At 34.2% G+C, this 19,261-nt stretch overlaps 1 protein-coding gene across 2 annotated transcripts in view; it reads left to right on the top strand.

The window, feature by feature from the left end:
- Window positions 1–17,844, top strand: part of LOC145685683 (multidrug resistance-associated protein 1-like) — a 139,795-nt gene extending 121,951 nt beyond the window's left edge. For both annotated transcript variants that reach the window (XM_081758092.1, XM_081758093.1), the window contains exons 28-33: window positions 2,363–2,512; window positions 3,398–3,556; window positions 9,965–10,131; window positions 13,008–13,122; window positions 13,665–13,744; window positions 17,067–17,844. In XM_081758092.1, the coding sequence (XP_081614218.1) occupies window positions 2,363–2,512; window positions 3,398–3,556; window positions 9,965–10,131; window positions 13,008–13,122; window positions 13,665–13,744; window positions 17,067–17,181 (786 nt within the window). In that variant the 3' untranslated portion in view covers window positions 17,182–17,844. The remainder of the gene's footprint in view (window positions 1–2,362; window positions 2,513–3,397; window positions 3,557–9,964; window positions 10,132–13,007; window positions 13,123–13,664; window positions 13,745–17,066) is intronic.
- The last annotated feature ends 1,417 nt before the right edge of the window (window positions 17,845–19,261 follow it).

Below are 19,261 nucleotides of genomic sequence, written 5' to 3'. Positions count from 1 at the left end.
GGCCTTGAGTTGGCTTTACGCGGCGTCCAATTGGCTTTGAGCGGTGTTGACAATTCGCGACAAGCAGTTCTGCACGCTGACTTCTCGCGCTACTGCGAATCTTGACAATAGCAGAGGCGCTTATTAGAAATATTGTATTAGCACATTAACTGCTCACTTTACGAAGTAGAGAAAAGAATTACGAACACATACGTGAAAACTACATCTTTTTATGACAACTGGTTGTCATGATACACGCTTTGAAAGGTTTCCATATAAAACAATTAGTAAAACGAGCGTTGAGTCCCGTCTAATTTCCAGTGGATTTTTCTTCGATTTGGAAATGGAACTCAACTTTTATTAAAGGATAATCAGGGGTGTAACCAACAGGTTGTTCTAGGGGAACATTACTTTCAGGGGGTGGAAAGCTTTTCACACATTAAAAACAGAACAAATGACCTCTTTCAGAATATGAAAGCATTTTAACTCACCATGTATACTATACACATATTATGTTTTCTCGATGCTACCTTAACAAAAGACGGATCTTGACAGTACTGAAGTTGAAAAGCGGATTGTAAGAGATAAATCAATAAGCTATTCATAAGAAAACAAATGCTGTTTCTAGCAGTCTGTTTATCCGACTTTGTGTTTATGTAGGTTAAAATACTAAAAGGAAAAAACTCGAAAAAATATCAACTCAGATATTATTATGCAATAATATAGTAGTGAGAGATCCTGGGGGGACTGAGGGAGCCAGGGCCCCTCATTTTATTTGTAAATGTGCAATATTAGGCACAATTTGAACGCAGTTTGTCGTAAAATCATCATACATGCTTTCTGCATCTGAATGCACCCCCCCCCAATTTACAGAGAAATCAGCGTCCTTGTAATTAGGTACAGAAACTGTATTGATTATGTTTTCTTTTTTCTTTTTTTAAAAATCTTATTTTATTATAAACGTTCCTAATTTGCATTAACTATTAAATAAGTTTACTAAACATATACTAGATGAACCTCATTTCAGGGCTGGAAATAGTTTGGAAAGTCAAGGCCCTCTTGGGGCCGCGGTGGCTCAATGGTGGACCTCTGGTGCTTGGGGTCCCGGGTTCGATCCCAGCCCCCGCCAAGTGAACTTTGTGGTGGACAAACACCGTGTGCGTGGGTTTTCTCGGGGTTCTCCCGTTTCCTCCCACTTTCTTCATTCCACCATTTCATTCATTACTCATCATCACCGTCTCCTTTAGCCTAACCGGCATAACCGTGGGACGTAAAACTTAAAGATTTCATTTCATTTTCAATGCCCTCTTTTCCCCCGTTTCTACACCCTTGAGAATAGTAAGCGATCGAATTAAATAACACGCCTCTGCAATTTGATTCATATATATATATATATATATATATATATATATATATATATATATATATATATTCGATTCCCGGCGGGAGCTCATGTGGAAGAACAGAAGGTATGGGACATTCGTAATATTGTTTTGAAATTGTCTTCATGTAAGATTCTTCCTTATTCGACAGAAGAAACGCAGTATGATTTTTTTTTCTTCGTTTCAATACCTTACGTATGTGTGGCCAATTACGTATTCCTTCTTTACTCCTCTAGCAGGGATGCAAAAGCACCAGGCGTCTGAGTGGTGTCATAAATTATTGTAACCCAAAACAAACTCGACCATATCGTGTTGCTTACGAATCAGATGGATTGTTGTTGTGAGACCTACATCAAGTATAAGAGTATGTTATTATAGGAACAGACATGGAAGCAAAGGAGCTGATTGTGTGTGTAGGAACGCAACTTTTCTTCTAGCATAAACAGAATTCATCAGTGTCTAGGTTGCTTTCTTTCGTGGTAGTTCATTTGTTCTCCAAAATTATAGTTGACAATGTCTTTAAGGAAACCGAGTACAAGTGCGGAATTTTCTTTAAAAAAAAAAAAAAAAGTGCTACGAAGTGAAGCTCGAAGAATTATTTTTTGTGTTTACAATTTTTGGAACTCATAATAAAAAAATTACAAGAGTCAGATTCAGACAATGGCGAAATATTAATTGACATAGACGATAGTGAAAGTAGTGTTGAAGACGAACGTTTAGCAGTTCCACTGGAATAAGTTAATAGGTAGGTTATTCAGTTGCTATATATACTTCTAGGATACACAGCCAAAATCTTTGAGTTTGCTGGAATAGTATATTTACATTGTGAATAATGTTGCCAATGTATGTGTAATAATCTCAACTAGAGGAAGAGCGAGAAGGGAAAGGGGAGTCCGAAATCCGGCAACACCGCGCGGAATATCGCACAGCATTGGCTACTGCCCGTGATGCTTTACATCTGAAAAACACAATACATTCTAAACAATGTTTTTATGTTTTAGGAAGCTCCTTGGGACATTCCGTCGCAAAGGCCGCCTAGTGACTGGCCCTCTTCAGGCCAAGTGGAATTTGATGGATACAAAACCCGCTACAGGGAAGGATTAGAATTGGTTCTTCGTGGCATCTCATGTAGCGTCAAAGGAGGGGAAAAGGTAAAATTATATATACACATATAATTTTAAAACGTTTAGATTCTAATTGCTTTGATAGATGTTCAGTAAAACAAACAAAAAATCTCATTTGAAATTGGTAAAGGAGTGAAAAATACGCCGAGTATCAGCAATTGCATTGATGTTATGAACAATGTAAGTTGGTAAGGGAATAGTATTTAACTGCGCTTCGCTGAATATGTTAGTGATATACACTTCCATTACATTGGCGAAGAAAGTGATACGTATTGAAAATATAAAACATTTACATTCATTGGGACTTCACTTCTTCTTCACATGCTTTAAATATTGAAATTCAGAAAGTGTAAATGTGGAAGAGTTTGATCACACATGGTTAGCACACTGACATGGTTAAACACTAAGCAGGAAACTTGATTCGACCTCGGCTCAGTTGCATATTTTCACTCATTGAATTTCATTATAATTAACCAGCAGAGGGAGTGATATATAGCCTAAAAAACGGCTGATTCTTTTCTCATTAGATACAATATGTATTACTTAAAGTGTCTGTATATATTTTCTTTTTAAAAGTACTTTTAACTATTTCATTTTGTGTTCTCTCTATTTACCATTAGCTTTCATTGCTCATCTTAGTTTCTTTATCTATGCTGTCGCACTACCACTAACTTTATTGACTATATCACCTCATTTTTTACTTTTAATGCCCCATTAGTTATTACTTCTATTAGTGACTTCCTGCAGGCCGTTTTCTCCACTTTCTATCTCTTTCTCCCTCCTCTCTCTCTACTTATCTATCTCGAAACTTTATTCTGACATTAAACTGTTCTTCCAACCAAACCTTTTAAACTTTTGTAATGTTTTATCAAAGTCTTGTCTCTTATTTTGTAAGTGTTGTTTCTTTTTCAGATTGGAATCGTTGGAAGAACGGGTGCAGGGAAATCATCGTTGACGCTGGCTCTTTTCCGAATTATTGAGTCAGCCGGTGGTTCCATCTCCATTGATGGTGAAGACATCTCCAAAATGGGATTGCATGCGTTGCGCTCCCGACTTACTATCATTCCTCAGGTAAAAAAATCTCATTATAATTAGACCTGTCCTGATTAGTAGCACATTAAAGACTAGTAATCAAGGAAATATATTCCTTTTTTAAATATTTTTTAGCTTCAATCATTTCTGTGAAGACACAGTGATAGAAGATTGTTTTGATTCAGAAGTTTTACCTGAGAGAAATCTCAAAGACCCTTGTTTATTTAATTGTGCCGAAATAATGCACCATTAATAATTAAAACTACCTTAAAAAAATTCAGTTCTTCAATTAAAGCACATTCTGTCCTTTTCTTTTTCCGAGCGTATTTGTCAATCTCTTTTTTAACCTAATTCCTACGATGCTTTTCATCTTGGCATTAGACTTCATTGCTAGAAAAGTATCTTATTCTGAAAACTGACCTTGAATCAATTTTGAATTGCTCCTTAAATGACGACTCTTAGATAGAAGCATGTTTACCTGTTCGCATGCGTAGTCTTGGTATTCGACGATGGAAATAAATAAGTAAATAAATGAAAAAAAGAATAATAAAATATTGCCAACTTGTTTATAGCAACAGATTCTCCAAAACTATATCGCATCTGAATGCTAGAAGTTTTCTGTTACTTCATAGGAGGTGTGGAAAAATAGGAGGCATGGTTTCAACTAACTCCTAGACAATTTGCTAAGAGACGGGTAAAAAGAACCTAAAATATAAATTGTTTTGCATTGGCTTAAAACAGTGCAATTTTTAGGTCATATGAGTAACTAACTTACTTAGTACCGTTGCATACATTCAGATAAATTATGAGAGTACATGCCTTAACTTGCTTTCTTTAAGCATTAGCCTTATGGATGCTATTATTGTTGATGAGCTATGTTGCATGATTTAATATGATCATTCGCATATTAGCATTCGACAAAATTAGAAAGATGATTATTGCAGAACAACAATAATAAGTCATGACTACGCTTTCTATTAGTATAAATAGTCGCTATTAAATGGACTATCAATAGTTCACTGCTTGTCTCCGATAGTGGTTACTTAAAAATCGAAAAATCTGTTTCTGAAGTCTAAGAATGATCGTAAAGTGATTGTATTGACCAATAAATGAAAATATTGCTCTAAGGCCTGTGATCTGAACACTTTTAAAATGAATTGATAATGATATCAGGTCTGCATTTATTACAGTAACGGGGTTCGAACCTTGTATGTCACTGTTCCGGATAAGCCATTTTATTACAGTAACGGGGTTCGAACTTCGTATGTCCCTGTTCGGGCGCCATTTTATTACAGTAAGTGGTTCGTGTCCTGCGATTCCCTAGGAGGGCTTGGGCATTTACTACGGTCCTACAAGGTTCGAACCCCGTTACTATAATAAAATGGCGCCGGCGTCCGAACAGGGACCTACAAGGTTCGAACCTCGTTACTGTAATAAAATGGCGCCGACGCCCGAACAGGGACCTACGAGTTTCGAACCCCGTTACTGTAATAAAATGGCGCCCGATAGCACATGAATGTTTGATAAAATTGCATAAAGGCTATGTTAATTGTATTTTCTATTAAGATAAATTGTAGTGCCTTTTTAGTATTTAATTTTGTTGTTTTGACAGTAAATTAATCATCATACCCGTAAATAGAGAAATAATACCTGTTTTGCATGAAATGCGGAAAATATGGAAAGAAACAGAGTATTTAATAGTAGAAACTCAGTTCAGTAGAAAAGTACCATTTAATAGTAGAAAAGAACCATTTACACTGCTAGAAGTCGAAAATGCTTTAAAGGTAGATCAGGAAATATGTGAAATTCGTAAAAGAGCTAAGCAGGAAATTGCAAAATCTCTTTTAGAAAGAAACATAGAATACAGGGCTGAAATTGAAGATAAAATTGTTGCTAAAATGCGTGAATTACGTAAATCTGATCTTTATCGAAAAGTCAAAGATGAATGTGTTTTTGAATTAGAATGTGTTTCTTTGTCAGACATTAAATATAAGTTGAAAGTCCATTACGAAAATTCAGACATAGTACGCACTGCTAAAAAAGGTTAGCTGAAAGGATATACAAAAGGCATTTTAAATATCACAATGTTTGTTGTAGGGCCTAATAAGGATTCCAGTGATGACCGGAAGGTAAATTGTAAAACCGTACTACCAAAACGGGTTAGGTTTGCTGATTCTCCTGAAATTGTAACATTTGCGCATCCTTCTGTAAAAGTTAGTAATTTAGGAAATATTCAAAATCGCGAGAATTGTAAGAGCAAAATAGTACCATTGGAAATAAAATTTGCTAAAAATAATTTAGAATTTGTTAGACCTGAGTTTGAAGGTATTTTGTGGGACATTGCCCCGGTAGCTCAAAAAATTCACGCACGAGCAATGAAAAATGAATGTGTTGAAAGTTGTATTATTTTACCATGTGTTAGTCCTCAGCCACCAGCTGTTGTTTTAAATCAAACCACCATTGAATTTCTTGACAATAAATTTGAACAGGTTGAAGAAATATTTGATTGTAAATTAAATGTAGGAAAAGAAATAATTCCTGTTGTCAGTCACGTTAATGTCGAGTTAAATAAGGCCAAGGAATTTGCTCTCTCTCTTTCGAATAGTGTTATTGTAGATAGGAGTATAGCAGAAAAAGAAAAAAGTAACAAATACAACCCAGCTGTTAAAAAGGTTTCTCGACTGCAACCCTCAACCATCAAGTTTGTCACGTCTACCGCAGCTGCACGTGTCAGTCAGCAGCCAGCTGCTTCTGCTATTGTTTGTTTGTTTTGTAAAGGAACGAAAAGCATTCTAGGGTGCAATGCGTGCTTCACTACGAAAAGGTTTACAAAAGTAGTAATAAATTGCGTTGAAAATGAAGGCAAGAGTAGCCCATTCACGCATCCTTGTAGTGTATTATATTTGTTAAAGCAAAATTGATTTTACGGCACCTTGCTAACCAGTAAATTAGAATGTATTCCGTTTTACAAAACTTGTTTATTTTTTGTATTTCTTAAGGTCGTAGAGGTCCGTCAAGAGAAGGGTGTTTTTTTAAGCTGTGAGTTGAAAGTTAAAGAAATACAGGTGAAACAAATGAGATGCGTTACTTTCTGCGTAGTCATTTGTACTCAAATTGTCAAATTAGAAGATAGTAAAAACGTCTTTATGCCAGGTAGGCCTTATAATATTAACAATAACTCAGTAACATGGGAAAAGAAATTAAAAACCTGTCAAGAAAATTTTAGTAGGTTACGGAATGTTGTTCGTCACATTGTAAAGAAACATAATTTACAAGCTCGTTATGGCAAAAAGCACCGGTAACATAAAAGGAAAATACATCAAGTCTGACGGAAATTAAAAAGAGTTAAACGTATGTTGTATTGTTTTTCTAAATTTTCCAAGTTTGTTCGTAAATGTTCTTTGAGAAATAAATGTCATAGTCAATATAATGCATCAACAAGTAGTCGTAAACGTAAAGTTGTTGTCGCACCATGATAACCAATACTCTACATGTATTCTTGAAAGAGGTGACCAAAATCTTAAATCGAATCATACTAGCAACTTAGCAATATGAAAATTATTACGTCACATAGGCATTGAGAGTACAATTAGTATCAGCTTTTGTGTCGATTTCCCAGAACGTTCTGACCCGAACTCTGAACCGTGTTGTCCAGCAGCTATATGGTCGGCTTTGGCAAAAGATCCAAATTGTTATCAAAGTCTAAAAGAGACGTACAAAACATAGAGGATCGAATCCCGGACCGTAGTAAATGCCCAAGCCCTCCTAGGGATCTGTAAGACACGAACCATGTACTGTCATAAAATGTCTTCCCGAACAGGGACATACAAGGTTCGAACCGCGTTACTGTAATACATTTATGTCATTGTTTTTATTATTACTAAAATAAAATTAGCTAATTGTTACTGTGAAGGAAAGCTAATTATGACAGAACAAGCATGGATCTTGACATTAACTATATATATATATATATATATATATATATATATATATATATATATATATATATATATATATATATATATATATATATATATATATATATATACTACAGGGTGTCCAATACACATTGCAACTCGGAGTTTGGGATAGTAGAACTTTTGAACCCGAAGTGATACACGAATAATGGTTATACGAAAATGAGGCCTTGTTTATTCATATATTTTTTAACTAGGAAGCAACGATTGAAGCACATTAGGAACCATACAGTGTTGCCAGATGTAACCGAAGGTGTAAATCTTTTTTTTTTTTTTTTTTTTTTTTTTTTTTTGCAAAACATGTAAATTGACTCATACGTATGGATGTTCTGTCGTTAATTTTCAATTTGTTTAGTTGGAGTAGCTTGGAAACTATCGAGCAGAGAAAAGAATTTTTCATTTTCACCGATAACTAATCGGATGAGGCCTCTGTAAGGGGGAACTAGGGAAATCGTAGTTTCCATAAATTAACACTCTCAATTGGCAACTTTGCTGATGTTTCAGTGCATCAAAAGTTGTGTTAAGGATCTGTCTACATTATTCAATTCCTGAAAACAATGAAAAACGAACTTTGAAATTATTATGATAAAACGTTTACTTACATGCACCCAGCAACCTATCAGAAATGAGTTACCAGCTCTACAGCGGATGCTGGGAGTGTCCCCTGTTTTGATTCAAACACTGGTTCACACGTTTCACCAGGTTGGCAGAAATTTTACGAAGATTAGAAGCGTTAATGTTCTCAATGGCACTGCGAATGTTAGTTTCCAGGTCTTGAATATTTCGAGAATTGTTCTTGTATACCTCTTGTTTTAAATAGCCCCATAGAAATGAATAGCAGTATTGCCGGGTGCATGTAAGTAAAATTTTATCGTGATTATATATATATATATATATCGTGATTATATCTATCTATCTATATGTATATCTATCTATCTATCTATTTATCTATATCTATCTATCTATCTATATATATATATATATATATATATATATATATATATAGATAGATAGATAGATAGATACAGATAGATATAGACAACAGTACTATTCTAAATTTTTAACAACCGGTTCTGTATATATATATATATATATATATATATATATATATATATATATATGAGAGAGAGAAAGAGAGACAGAAGATGGATAGGTAGATAGATATGATTCTCTTAGTAGACAAAACCATTTTTTTCACTGGATACCACAAGTGACAAATAGCGACATATACACCATCCTAATACAAGGTGGTGTGGTGGTGTGAGGAAATTATGTTGCACTTCGAATATTGAAAACGAATTATCCAAGATAGATAATTGTCAAAAAGTATTGGAAAGATCTTCATCCAGCAAAGGATCGGTGATTGACGATAATGGAACGTATGTGTTTCAAATATAAATAACCCTCATCTCATCTCATATAACCCCAGTTCTCAAACGCTTATACCTTATTCTGAGAGATGATATGTTTAACCCTATAGCTATAAGAATTTCTAAAAGCAAAGATAAAATAAAATGTACTGTTCCTCCACCCCACCAGTAATCCTCTGATATGTACACCAGCAAAGCAAGGTTCTTTAAATACATCATTTGTTTTGGCTGTGAAAAATTTGTAACCAACAAGCTTTCCCTTCCAGCTGCATGTGTGTGTGTGAAAGTTTATGACTCAGTATAACAAACGGTTCTGGGAACTCGAAATATTTTAACTACAGGTTCTAGCGAACCGGCTGAATAGCACCACTGGATATAGATATAAATAGTTAGATACAAATATAATATAAAATCCAGAGTGAGAAAGTTAATTCGTATTCATTGTTAGAAATAAAAGAATAATCAATTATTGGGATTGTGATAATGATTTATTCAATGTATCCTATACAATCGAATATTGTATAAAATAAATTGACATGATTGCTTGCTATAATATCCGATATGGATATAAGCCATCTCTAAGATTATAGAATTTTCTTTGCATCTGAGTGTAATATCTTATGGAAACTATTAATTTTGTTATTCAAGTATTGCATCTGAAATTAATAAAAACGTTCATTGATGAAAGAAATCTATTTATTTGCGTCAAGGAAAAAGGATCTACATTACCGAGAATACTAAATATATTACCTTCAACTACAAAGCAATACAAACTAAGATCTCATGATTGGAGTGGCACAACTGCAAGTTCTTGGAATTATGTATTTACAGTTACCTGAAACAATAAGTATAATCATAACGATGCGCAGAAGATTTTTTTTTTTTTTAAATCTGTTGATGACAATTTAAAAGATCAACTACTATTGTTGAAGGATAGTTTACATACTTCATTTATCATTTTATTATTATTATTATTATTATTATTATTATTACAAACGCTAGTAGAATGAAATATTGGATAAGATAATATTAAAAGCAAGTAGAGAGACATCAAAAGATGATGTAGTTATTTGGTATATTGTTTGTTTCCTCTCCTTTAGGACCCTGTGTTATTTTCTGGAACGCTACGTGGCAACTTGGATCCATTCAATCGCCATTCAGATGATGAACTCTGGAAAGCCCTGGAGCATGCGCATTTGAAGAGCTTTGTGAAAGGCCTGCCGGCAGGATTAAATCACGAAGTTGCAGAGGGTGGAGAGAATTTAAGGTATGTTGAATAAACAAGGCGTTGAGGTCTGGTAATTACAACATAGCGCATCTTACCTGTGACTTTCCAAATATTTAGTTCTTAACTGTATAACAAGTTCATTGTTTTCGTCACAGATATAAATGATTCACCTCTATAAAAAACATATTCTGAGTCTGGGCCATGAAAAGTCTTCCATCTTCCGATGTTTTTCTAAAATTAAAATATATTTCGCTTTCCTAAGGAATTGGGCATACACCGTGGTCCATAAGTATCATAGAGGCAATCGTGTGAATGTTATTTCATAAAATTGTTGTAGGTGGAAAGCATCGTGTTGCTTTTGAACGTGTCACCGCGGACTTTTGTGATGTAGTATCAAGAAAAGATGGTAACAGTCTATTTGAGTAGTAAGAATTGTTTGTTTATTGAAGTTTTGCACCGAGGCTAAATAAGACGTGGGCTTAGAGTTTAAGGTAAAATCCGAACTACTGTTTTGCGTTCAAAGTTTTAATGTTCTCCCACCGAGATTCGAACCCGGGAACACTACATCGAAAGCATACGTGCTAGCAACTAGCTTGCATGGAGTGCTAAATAGTGAGAATTGTAGTAAGATTAGATTAGGTTAACTTCATAACTAACTCGCTCACTCTATAACGTATAGAACGCAATGAATGTTCAATGCCACTTTCACAAAACTCTCCATTCATTTCTACCCTTAGCCAACTGAATCCAGTTTATACTTTGTATTCCTATTTCTGCGAGATCCATCTTAATATTGCCCTCCCATCTGCTATTATTATTCAATTTTGTTCTGAAATACGTTATAAGGAAAATATAAGATAGCAACCAGAGCCTAGAGCTACTTACCATATCATGGTTTACGCTGAAGATGTAAATCTGACAGGCGATGATATGAAAACAATAAAAAGAAATGCAGAGGTTTTATCAAACACTTTCAGGAAGATGGGTATAGAACTAAATGCAGAGAAAACTAAATAAATGGAAATTCGACGTGACCATAATACTGTAAATTATAGATACGTGAAAATATCAAATAATACTTTCGACAAAGTCAATATTTTCAAGCATCTAGGTTAACTTCATATGTATTAGTATTTCAGTTTGTTTACAAGACAGCGATGGACAAACTACGGCCAGCGGACTATGCGCGGACTCTTGAAAGATTCTATCCAGCTCGCGACATGATCCCTAATTTGATTTATGAAAAGAATTAAGCACAATAAGTAATTGTGAATTATCTTCTTCTTCTTTCTTCTCTTTTCTGTTTAACTTAGTGACCACATTTCAACCAACAATAGGGCTTCGCATTACAAGAATTTTGCAAAATGAACTCTATTGGTGCATTTTTAGAAACTATATTAGTCCACTTGGTTTTATTCTTTTTTCTTTGACCCCCGCCTAAAAAATAATAATGTTCGCCCATAATAGTATAGGGAGTATCCACATCTTATATGAGAAATGCTGTGAATAAAATAAATAGTTTATACAAGGTGTGCTAAATACATCATAGATTATCGGCAACATATGTAAACTAAAGCAAACTTCTAGCTTCACCCAAAATTTTGGGCGTAATTTAAGCTTTCCATTATTGAATCAAAAGATCCAATATATTTCAGTCAAAAATTTTCTTATAGGCCTTATATCTGGAGAACTACGTATAGTGTAGCCAAACCCAAGCTATCACTTAACTCGGTATGATGTGCTTGTTCCACAGAAAATACGAAAATACGATTTAGGGGCCATTCAAAAATTTTGTGGCTCCTGATCCAAAAACTAATTATTAGTCAAGATCGCAATCTTTTGATCCTTTTTTTTTTCCTTAAAATTCTTGTTTAAAGATTTGATAGAAAAAGATCTATTAAAGCTGTACTCACTCACTAAAAGCACTGAAATAGAATATCTCATCACAAACGTTTCAACAAAAAATTGTCGTCTTCTTCATTACAATTCCTTTCAGAAAATTAAAGCTGCTAGGTGAACCACGTCAATGTTTATTACCTTTTACTATAACTTGTGCACATCTAAAGATTGTTTTCTCATTCTTTTTTTTAATTCTTCTGTAAATATGGGAATTTCCTATATCTTGTGAACGAACATGTTTCCTGTAAAGCTAGCAATTAATAAATGATAAAACATTGATTTAAAGCCTCACTTTCTTCGCCTTTATTCCATTTTTTTTTTTATTCATTGGTAATCGAACTTGGGTTAAGAAAACCGACAAATTTTAAGACTGTCTATAAAACCTCAGTATCTTTAGTCCGACAAGTTTTGAATCTGTCCTTAAAATCTTAGGTTTTATTAATACCTTTAGTCTGTGGATAACGATTGCTTGAATTTAATTCATTAATTAAACGAAGAAAGTCATGTGATGATGTTGAAATTAACAGATCACTATTTACATTTTAGATTATTTTCTCAAGATTTAGAATTTGAGTCTGATGAAATTTGATGTATGAAGAAATCATTATTAGTTGACAACTCAGAGAATTTTTCTTTATGAAACAACATTGTCTTTTATCTGCTAAAACCTTCCGGGTCTTTGTGGTATGTGCAGCTTTAGTTAGTAAATTAAGTTTTGCCTGGTGAATTGCAGTCTATCCGATTTCTAAGTTTTATCCGTAACATTTACGAGTATATTAGTTCAACTTTGATGATGAAAGCAGTCTTAAAAGAATAATGATGTTTACTGTTAAAGAATTAGATAATTAATAGTTAATTATTTTGTGGATGATACTTTTAAAAATTTCCTGTTTTCTTTCTTTCCTTTCTTTCTGCGAGTGTAACGTTTGGCAAGACTAATACAACACGATGTTTGGACATTAATTAAGGTATATTTCTTTATTGTTTTTAAGTATTTATTTATTTTTTTCTTTTAGTGTTGGCCAGAGGCAGTTGATATGTTTGGCGCGAGCATTGTTACGGAAGACAAAAGTATTAGTATTGGATGAAGCAACAGCAGCGGTTGATTTAGAAACAGATGATCTCATTCAGGTGAGGATTCTAATCAATAGCACACAGAGGAAAATGTTATCACTTAATTTAATATAACTATACCCATACAGGGAGATCTTATTGAATAGATGTACTATGTCTCTCCTGGACACTGGGACTGTTACTTTTAACATGTGATTCTAATGGGAATCGAACTCTGATTTCTGAACTAAAAACAAGAATTCTGACCGTTTAACCAGCAGAGATTTTACATTTTATATATGACAAAGTTCCATTAATTCATGGTATTGTGTTGTAGTCTTTCTATTAGCAACCTTGAAAGATTTATAACAAGAGTAGAGTTATTATATAAAATTAGAATTAAATGTTCCGCCCGTGTTTTGCTTATTATGGATTTCGTTTTATCATTCTATTTACAGAGTCTTTTTAATGGAACCACCTATTTGCATTAGAACGCATCCTAACAAAGTAACACCTTCTCTTACTATTGTCTTTATTTGTAATATACTATTTAATAGATATCTTGCCTTAATACTTACTGTTAAATTATTTATTTTTTGGTTGTACATCTTTTCTTGCAGAGAACCATCCGATCAGAATTCAAAATATGTACAGTACTGACAATTGCCCATAGGTTAAATACAATTATGGACAGTGACAGGTTAGTTCATTTCTACACCGTTTACTGTTAGACCTTCATTTTTAAAACTAACTGTTAATTGTTTTAAAATTAGTTTTATAATAGTATAAAAATCAAAGAAAGAGTGGTGTTGCTTCATTGTTTCTAGAAGAATAAAAAGAATCTAACAGTTATTTGTAAATAAGCCATACAGTGTTGGGTTTAAGTCGTTGTCGTCTTTTTTTTTTATGGTAGTTGTAAATAAATGAATGTTTAAATATATTGAAATATTTATGCCAATATTTTCTTATATATATTTATAGTTCCTCTACATTAGTAACTTAAATACAATCCAGTAACTCAGAATTTCTTCTTAAAATGATGTTCTACTTTGCACACTTGTTTTTCCCGTAATTCCTTCCATTATTCTCACCTAAAACGTTTCAACGTGAAATTGATTTTCTCATGAATACTCTTTTAGATGTTTTTGATGTAGTAAATGCTATTACGAATAATGCTTGGCTCGAGAAACTAGCTTTATATTATATATATATATATATATATATATATATATATATATATATATATATATATATAACAATAAAGTAGTATCGAAATTATTGCATTAAGAGAAGTAACTGCCTAGTACCAAGAAATAAAGAAATAACAGCTTTTCAAATTTAGAAGGAACTTTATTTCACCCCGGGAATGGACCGTGTTGTTCATTAATGGCAAGGCACCGCAGTAAGTTAAGTAACAACTTGCAAAAGGAGAAAAACATTTATTAGGAAAAAAATGCTACTGCAACACACATTTGTAAGAACAAAATGTGAAACATGAAATATGACGTTGAATTTTGGCATGCCTTGGTTACGGTGTCTACGTTACCCAATAATAAGATAAAGCCTTGGGGGTGGGGGAATTCCTTCTCGGACTACCCTTGAAACCATTACTGGATAGCCATTATACAGTGAAACCTCTACTAACGGACACCTCCCTTAACGGACATATTTTGTAATCCCCAAACACTGTAATAGGAAAAAACATTGGCAAACCTCTCTAAAGCGGACACTCTCTAGTACGGACACGGACAGTCTTTTTTGTCTTTTATAGGTATTATTTACCTCCGTATTACGAACACTTTCTCTAGAAATAAGTTGAAAATTGTAGTAAAAATACATTTTTAGTAATTCATACATGTGTCACCAAGGAAGCATTGTGACAACATTTTGCCTCCTCAACTGTCTGCTCAGCAACCCAGATGAAGCGTCTCTGTTTCACTCTTATGTCCTTTGCTTGCATCCCACTCCCACCCAACCTGCTTCAGAAACAAAAGTGATTGACAGTTGCCCGCCGTTAGGGATGACACGTTATGCTACTGTCCCGTTGGAGTCTCTAACCAACCACAAGACAATTTTGGTATTTTTTGCCCTCAGGTATATATATTGTCTCAAAAAGGACACTTCAGGAGTGCAATTACCCCACAAATTAAAGCGCCATACTGAAAACGAAGGAAGTACTGATAAGTGTAAAGTGCAGAGAACTATAACATGTTATTTCCATGTTGTGCCTCGAACATAGAGTATTGGATGACAGAGAATAATGCAGGCAATATTCGTAAATACGTGATTCATGCAAAAATATTTTTTTTTCCTAATTGTATATTACCTTGCTCACTAATTTACATAACAAAATATTGAAACCTCTTGAAAGAGGACACCTCTCAATAGAGGACAATTTTTGATTCCCCACGGCTGCCCACTTTAGAGAGGTTTCACTGTATTGTAATTTACAAAAAATTACATTGAATGTATTTTGTTATTTTAGTCTATTTCAGTATTTACCGTTATTGTTGTGGTATGTCCAAGTTACCGAGACCTGAATTTCTTTGGCTGAGATTGGTCTGCTACAGTTCCTGTATTAGATGGAAAAACGGTAGAACTTAATCTAGCGTTTCAACCTCTCTTTCCATTTCCTCAAACTCTTAAGAGTTCAAAAGATAACTTTGTGATGTTTCAAACTCGCTTTAAAATCTGTTGTTATTCCGGTCTTGATCAAAGGTGCCTACTACGAACTCACTAAACCTGACGCACACAACTACCTTTCAAGTCACGGTCACTAGGAGGGGGGAGGAAACGGGACTTGTGCCCCGGGCGCCGAATTGGGAGGGCGCAAAATTGGGCAAATATTTGGGAGAGCATTTTAATTTGGTTGGTCAGGGGGCGCTAAGGTGAGTTCTTGCCCTGGACAATAACTAGCGTATTTGCGTCGCTGACTGGGCCTCACACATCAACCTAACATCACGCTCACTCTATCTCACGCTCAATCATCAACTGAACATCACACACACTCACTCGACTTCACGCTTACATAATTAATCCAACATCACACTCATGTCGTTATTTCGACATCGCGCTCATGTTAATTAGTCCGATAATGAGCTCACTCACCCTCACAAAAATGAGACCTGACGCTAATTTTACCTCACCCTCACTTAACCTCATGCACACATCATTGGAAACGCGACCTTCTGGAAGATATTTTCACACGCTCAAGCTTTAATGTGGATGTTAGTCCATTTCTACGGATAATCAGTTTATTCTTTGATTTTAATGAAAATTATGTCGACGAGATTACGTTACAACAATTCCTTCTGCTGCCTCATATACAATTTCTGGGTATATATATATATATATATATATATATATATATATATATATATTGTTTTGCAAATGAAATACCGAAAAGAACAAGTGATGGTTATTTAATTTTCTAGTTTGCATTACTTATTAAGCAAATTTGCACTTTAAGTGTAAAGCACATTCCATAAAGTTTTGGTGTTAATGTCGCCGATATAATGCTCTTAAGAACGAATTTATTTCCTCACATTTATTTCTGTTTCATTCCTATGTTTAGTTCCTAAGTCTTAATTTTGCAAAAGTGTTCACAAGGGCTTAAGCAAAGAAACTGAGCACTGTCTCGTTTGGATAAGGACCTGCAGAAACAACCAATCATTGTTATGGAGATTTTATTCTTGTAAATTCCATTCAAACCACCAATTTTGCTCAGAAAACTTCATTTCCAGACGATTACCTTGAAAAGGGCCAGAGGTGAAGCGTCCACAACTGATCAATGGCTCCTTAACATGGTAGCTCAGTAGTAGAGCGCTTGTCTCTGGTACTGGGGTTCAATCCCGGACTGAGCGGGATCCTAACCTGCAGCAGACAGATCTTGTGATGACAGCCTAAAGCCTTATAATGCTGAACTGTGTCAGTCAGTAGGTCTTTTCTGATTAAAACTGAAAATAATTCTTCTTGAGATCTAAAACAACATGCTGTAAACAAAGTTCTGCCTCTGCTTACAGGGTAATGGTGTTGGATAATGGGAAAATAGTTGAATTCGATGCTCCTGACAAGTTATTACAAAAGAAAACGTCGATATTCTATGGTATGGCGAAAGACGCTGGGCTTGTAGGTTAGAAAATAGAAAAAAATAAACAAGTGCTTAATTTTCTACTTTTGTACAAAAACTTGCCGGTGTTGAAGAGAGAGAGAGGAAGCCCAGTCATCACATTGCATCCATGTGGAAAGACTCGAACCGAAGGTGGAATAAAATAAAAAGGAAACTGTGACAAATCCCAGTTACTTACAACAAATAGAAGTCAACGCTTCTTTGTACCTTAAGTGATTTATAACGTTGATTATTTTATAATGTTTATTATTATAAATATATGTGATAGAGAATTTTAAAAAATCATGACCAAATGTTATCTTTTTTTATTATTGCTATTTATCGTATTCTTTGTAGAGAACATTTTAGTGCAGCAATGATTATGTTATCGTTTCTTCTTCTGTGGACAAGTATAACCGGAGTTGTATTTTCTTTTAAAACACTTTAAATGAAAGTATTTTGAAAAGCAATACATTTATATAAGCAATGTTTTCTGATGAGGTCTGTTTTGTAGCAGTTTTTCATTAAGCAGCTTTGTTGCGAAATCATAAAGAATTAACAGAAATACTTTTTTGTTGTATCTTATGTAAAGATATAAAATTAATTTTTTATTGTCTGGTACACGAAACTTCAAGTAATTGATGTAAACTTGTATGTTTGATTCTAGTTTTTGTATATTTTTGTCTACAGACATAATAGAAACTATTATAAAAATTCCATATTTTTTCTTCATTTTTCATTCTCCTTTGTTTGGCACATATATGAAAAAAACCAAAAACTCACCAAGTTCGTATTGTGTAGAGTTTGGCACCTTCTCATTGACATATCCCAGTTCGTGACTACCTAAACGGTGAATTTCCGCATCGCTGGATTGGGCGATTGGTGAGAATGACCTAGCTTTGTTCCCATGGCGTCTGAGATCTGATTTAACGCCCTGCGACTTCTTCCTGTGAGGGTACGTTAAGAACCTTGTTTATGTACCCCCACTACCGTAATCCTTAGTCGAGCTCAAAAAACACATCAGTGCTATAGTGCAGACAATTGACAGGACTATGCTACAAAATGTATGGAATTAGTTCGAGGATCGTCTGGACGTGTGTCGTGTCACCAAAGGGGCACATATTGAACATTTGTAGAGGGTGTATAAACTTGGTGAGTTTGTGCTTCTTTTCATATATATTTCATGTTTGTGCGAGTAATACTTTTGAAAATATAGCCTTTTCAAAACGAATGAATCATTTATGCTAGTCTTGTATTTTTTGTTCATTTTCTTCGAATGACAATATACCTACAAATGAAAAACTGATGATGTGGAAACCTGAAGATTGATGATGTGGAATGCTACTTTCTTAGTACAGCGCCAGACCACCGTTAGCCTTCAGAGCAACTTGGATTCGTCGGATTCGAATACGTCATGTAGTCACAAAGTATTATAATCACTACATGGGTGTCGTGAAAATTTACAACATTGTTACAAATACAAATGATTAACAGTATATTCGTATATTATGAATAATCATCTTCACTCTATGTACCATCTTTAATTTAGATATTCAATTGCAGAATAAATACTACGAGAAAGCAGAAATGCTTGGAACAATTTACTGCATTAATTCTGGTTGGTACTTTCTTGTATATTGTAATGATCATATCTCTTGGACCTTGCTTATATTGTCATTTGACCTCAATCCCACGAACTTGATTCCTTTTGTGAGGTTTAACTATAAGGTTACATTTGTATTCCCACTACAAACGGAGGGCATTAAGAACCTTACTACAAATGCAAACATGTATTTACATATTGCTAGCATTCAGAGGATGCCAGGAATTCTGGCAAGAAACTCACTTTGGTCTTTTTTGGGATGTCATTTCTTTTATCTAGCGTTAGTAGTGAACTATATGCAAATAATTTAATTTAATTAGCTTTGATTGTGTTGTAAGTAATTAAAGTAAACGTTGGCCGCTTTCTTTTAACTTGGCAAAGTGTATAATACATATGTTCTGATATATTATATAAATTAGCTTTGCGAATATGTTGCAAGATAATCTAGACTGGATTTAGAAAACTTTATTTTAAGGAGAAGGGCGTCCAAGTCCCTGGATTTTGTG

Source organism: Thermobia domestica, chromosome 5 (genome assembly GCF_964235325.1).
Source record: "Thermobia domestica chromosome 5, izTheDome1.hap1.1, whole genome shotgun sequence".
Classification (NCBI taxonomy): Eukaryota; Metazoa; Arthropoda; class Insecta; order Zygentoma; family Lepismatidae; genus Thermobia; species Thermobia domestica.
This window is presented reverse-complemented; position numbering and strand designations above follow the sequence as displayed.